This window comes from Otolemur garnettii, unplaced genomic scaffold (assembly GCF_000181295.1).
Source record: "Otolemur garnettii isolate 467f Iridium unplaced genomic scaffold, OtoGar3 scaffold00159, whole genome shotgun sequence".
Classification (NCBI taxonomy): Eukaryota; Metazoa; Chordata; class Mammalia; order Primates; family Galagidae; genus Otolemur; species Otolemur garnettii.
The window spans coordinates 1428870-1432512 of record NW_003852554.1 but is presented as its reverse complement, the minus strand read 5'-3'; the positions used below and the strand labels follow the sequence as shown (position 1 = coordinate 1432512).

At 39.4% G+C, this 3643-nt stretch overlaps 1 protein-coding gene across 1 annotated transcript in view; it reads right to left on the bottom strand.

Annotated features, from left to right (window-relative positions):
- EPS15 (epidermal growth factor receptor pathway substrate 15) overlaps window positions 1–3643 on the bottom strand; it is a 166378-nt gene that overhangs the window by 98274 nt on the left and 64461 nt on the right. The window contains exon 8 of the mRNA XM_012811472.2: window positions 43–57. Within this exon, the coding sequence (XP_012666926.2) occupies window positions 43–57 (15 nt within the window). The remainder of the gene's footprint in view (window positions 1–42; window positions 58–3643) is intronic.

Sequence of the window (3643 nt, the reverse complement as noted above, 5' to 3'; positions counted from 1 at the left end):
GAAAGAGGGAATTTAATTTTACTGTTGTAGCCAGTTACCAACAACTGCTAACTTTATCTAATATTAGTTCATTGTCCATGCTTTTAGGCCGGAGATTTCAGTGGTCATTAGAATCACCTGGAGTGCTTTTATAACCCAGGCTCAGTCTGGGGCTAGGCTAAGAATTTGCATTTCTAATAGGTTCATAGGTGATGTGGATGTTGCTGATGGGCAACCACACTATGAGAACCAGTCTTTTTAGTTTTACTTGCTCACTGGTTTACTCAAGCAGTTGAACTGCCTATTATAATTTCTTAAAGTTACAATCTGGGACTTGTAGGTGATGAAAATAATCAAGCATTTCTTGTGTTTTCCAAGTAGTACAAGTTACCTTTATCAATTTAGTGCAATTAAATGTTTACTAAGAAATATTTGACTTGGCAGCGACCATAGCTCAGTGGTTAGGCACCGGCCACATGCACCACGGCTGCCACAGTTGGTGGGTTCGAACCCAGCCCAGGCCTGCTAAAACAAAAAAAATCACCAAGCACTGTGGCAGTCGCCTGTAGTCCCAGCTACTTAGGAGGCTGATGCAAGAGAATTGCTTGAGTCCAAGAGTTTGAGGTTGCTGTGAGCTATGATGCCACGGCATTCTACCAAGGGTAACAAAGCAAGACTCTGGCTCAATAAAAATAAAATAAAATAAAAAGAAATATCTGGCCAACAGGTTCTACATTATGCTAAGTATCAGAAACACAAAGGTAAATAAAAGATCCCTCATTTTTAGAACTCAGTAGAAGCAGTGAACATGTGAAAAGCTAATTTCAATACAAGGTGATACACTCTAACACAGACAAATGCAGCTCCTTTATACATCTCCAAGTGCCCAAAAATCCTCATACAATGAGGACCCAACACACTACTGACAAAAATTTAGACTATTTTCTGGCTAGGAATTTACCCAACAGAAAAATTATGGCTTAGTAAACAACAGATAGCTATGAAGGCAGATAGCAAAGCTAAAAGGTCCTGAGTCTACACTTCCCAAGAATAGAGCAGGAAAGGGAAAAACAGAAACTTTATGAAGGAGAAAGTTGACAAACACTACCTTAACCAAGTGGTGAAAGTTTCCATCACCAATGATGTCACATGGACATCATGTACCCCTGACCAAAAAAGGCATTTCACTGCCATAGTATTCTTTACAAAAACCCATTCCTTCAGTCTAATTATGAAAAAAGTACCAGATAAACTAGACTGGGAGACAATCTACAGCAGGCGTCCTCAAACTATGGCCCGCAGGCCACATGCAGCCCGCCGAGGACATTTCTCTGGTCTGCTGGGTGTTTTTGCCACCGCAGTCTGTCCTGCTTAGCAGCCGACTCATCCGGGGGCCCGCAGTCCAGCATTCCAACAGTCTGAGGAACAGTGAACTGGCCCCCTGTTTAAAAAGTTCGAGGACCCCTGATACAGGATATCTGGCCAGTATTCCTCAAAAACGTCAGTCATAAAAAGCAAGGCAAGACTGACAACCTGTCACATACCAGAAAGAAGGAAGAGACAAGGCAACTAAATGCAACGTGACACCCTGGATTGGAGACTGGCACAGAAAGGAAAAACTGGTGAAACTCAAATAAAACAGGAGTTTAGTTAATAGTAACATACATAGTAATATTAGTTTCTTAGTTTGACGAACGTACCAAGCTAAAGTAACATGTTAACAATAATGGAAAATAGTGAGGGGTGTAGGAAGCACTCTGTAGTATCTCTGCAACTTTTCCATAAACGTAAAATCATTCCAAAATTAAAAGCTCATTAGAAAAAAAAAAAAAAAGAGCATGACTCTAGAAGGAGGCCCAGGCCAGGTGCCATGGCTCATGCCTGTTATGTTGGCACTCTCGGAGGCTGAGGCAGGTGGATTGCTTGAGCTCAGGAGTTCGAGGTCTAGAAGGAGGATCAGGTTCAACTGTACTTATAGGAGGTAAATTATAGGATCTTGATAAACTCTAAAAATCAATTAAAAAGTATAAGCATAAATTCATTCACCAAATACCAGATTACTAGATTTAGGAGTCTTCCCTTTTAAATTTAAAAGCAGTAGTTTCAGCCCTAATAAAACAAAGAACTATTTCACAGAATAGGACTATATACTTGTAGAACTCATCCCACGAAGAAAATAATAAACTTTTAATGTAATTATCAGTCGCTTCCTTTGGCTCAATGGCAATACCATAATTTTATATACAGTATGAGTTTCCAAACTGGTAACAGAAAAATTTTGCCTCTTTGCAAAACGTCTCCTTAATGTGCCATCAGAAAATTTCTACTAAACTAGACAGGTCAGAAGTTAAAGTAAGAGATATATTTCCAGTATAATCTACTCAGATAATTCATTAATGACAAAACAAAATACTGATAGCCACAGATATTTTAAATATCCAGATTCGGCCAGGCATAGCGGTTCATGGCTATAATCCTAGCACTCTGAGAGGCCGAGGTGGGTGGATCCCTTGAGCTTGGGATTTGAAGACCAGCCTGACCAAGAGTGAGACCCTACCTCTACTAAAAATAGAGAAACTAGCCGAGTGTTGTGGCAGGCACCTGCAGCCCCAGCTACTTTGGTGGCTGAGGGAAGAGGATGATTGGAGCCCAGGAGTTTGAGGTTGCCATGAGCTAGGATGATGTCACTCTAGCCCAGGGCAACAGTGTGAGACTCTGTCTCAAAAAATAAATAAAAAATCCAGATCCAAGGGAATAGATATGATTTTTTATATCTACTTTATTCTTATTTATGCACATACACATATATATTCACATATACAAAACTCTCAAAAGTCATTTTAGCTGTGACCAGAACACCCATGGTCATGCTTGATGCTTACAAATTCACTTTAAAAAAATCCCCAAAGTTCAAATATATCTATATTCTGGATTTTTAATTAAACCACTGAGTTTCTGAGAATATGAATAAACATTTACATTTGTGAAGATATAGGGCCATTGATGAAAGGTTCACAAGGCAATAGAAACTATAGAAGTTACAATATTTATTTATAAATTCCAATCAAAAACATAAACCAAACAAAAATCCCATTTATGCTATAAAAGAAAAAAAGAAATTGGTTAAGAATTTTAAAAGTAAGCCTAGTATATAAAGATTCAGATTAAACCAAGCTTTAGTTCTTTAATGAAATATGATATTCTTTAAAAAAATCTATCTTGGCCGGGTGCAGTGGCTCCCACCTGTAATTGTACCACTCTGGGAGGCCGAGGCAGGTGGATAGCTTGAGCCCATGAGTTTGAGACCAGCCTGAGCAAAACATCTACTCAGCAAAAGTCTGAGCAAAGTATCTACTAAAAACAGAAAAACAGAGGCAAGAGGATCACTTAAGCCCAAGAGTTAGAGGTTGCTGTGAGCTATGTTGCCAGGGAGATAGCTTTGAGACTCTGTCTCAAAAAAACAAACAAACAAAAAAAAAACCTATTTTGTAATTCAACACACCAAGTCAGAATTTCTCATCAATTTCATTTTTTATGTGTTCCCATTCAAAAAATAACACAGAGGGCCAGACACGGTGGCTCACACCTGTAATCCTAGCACTCTGGGAGGCCAAGGCTGGTGGATTGCTTGAGCTCACAGGTTCGAGACCAGCCTGAGCCAGAG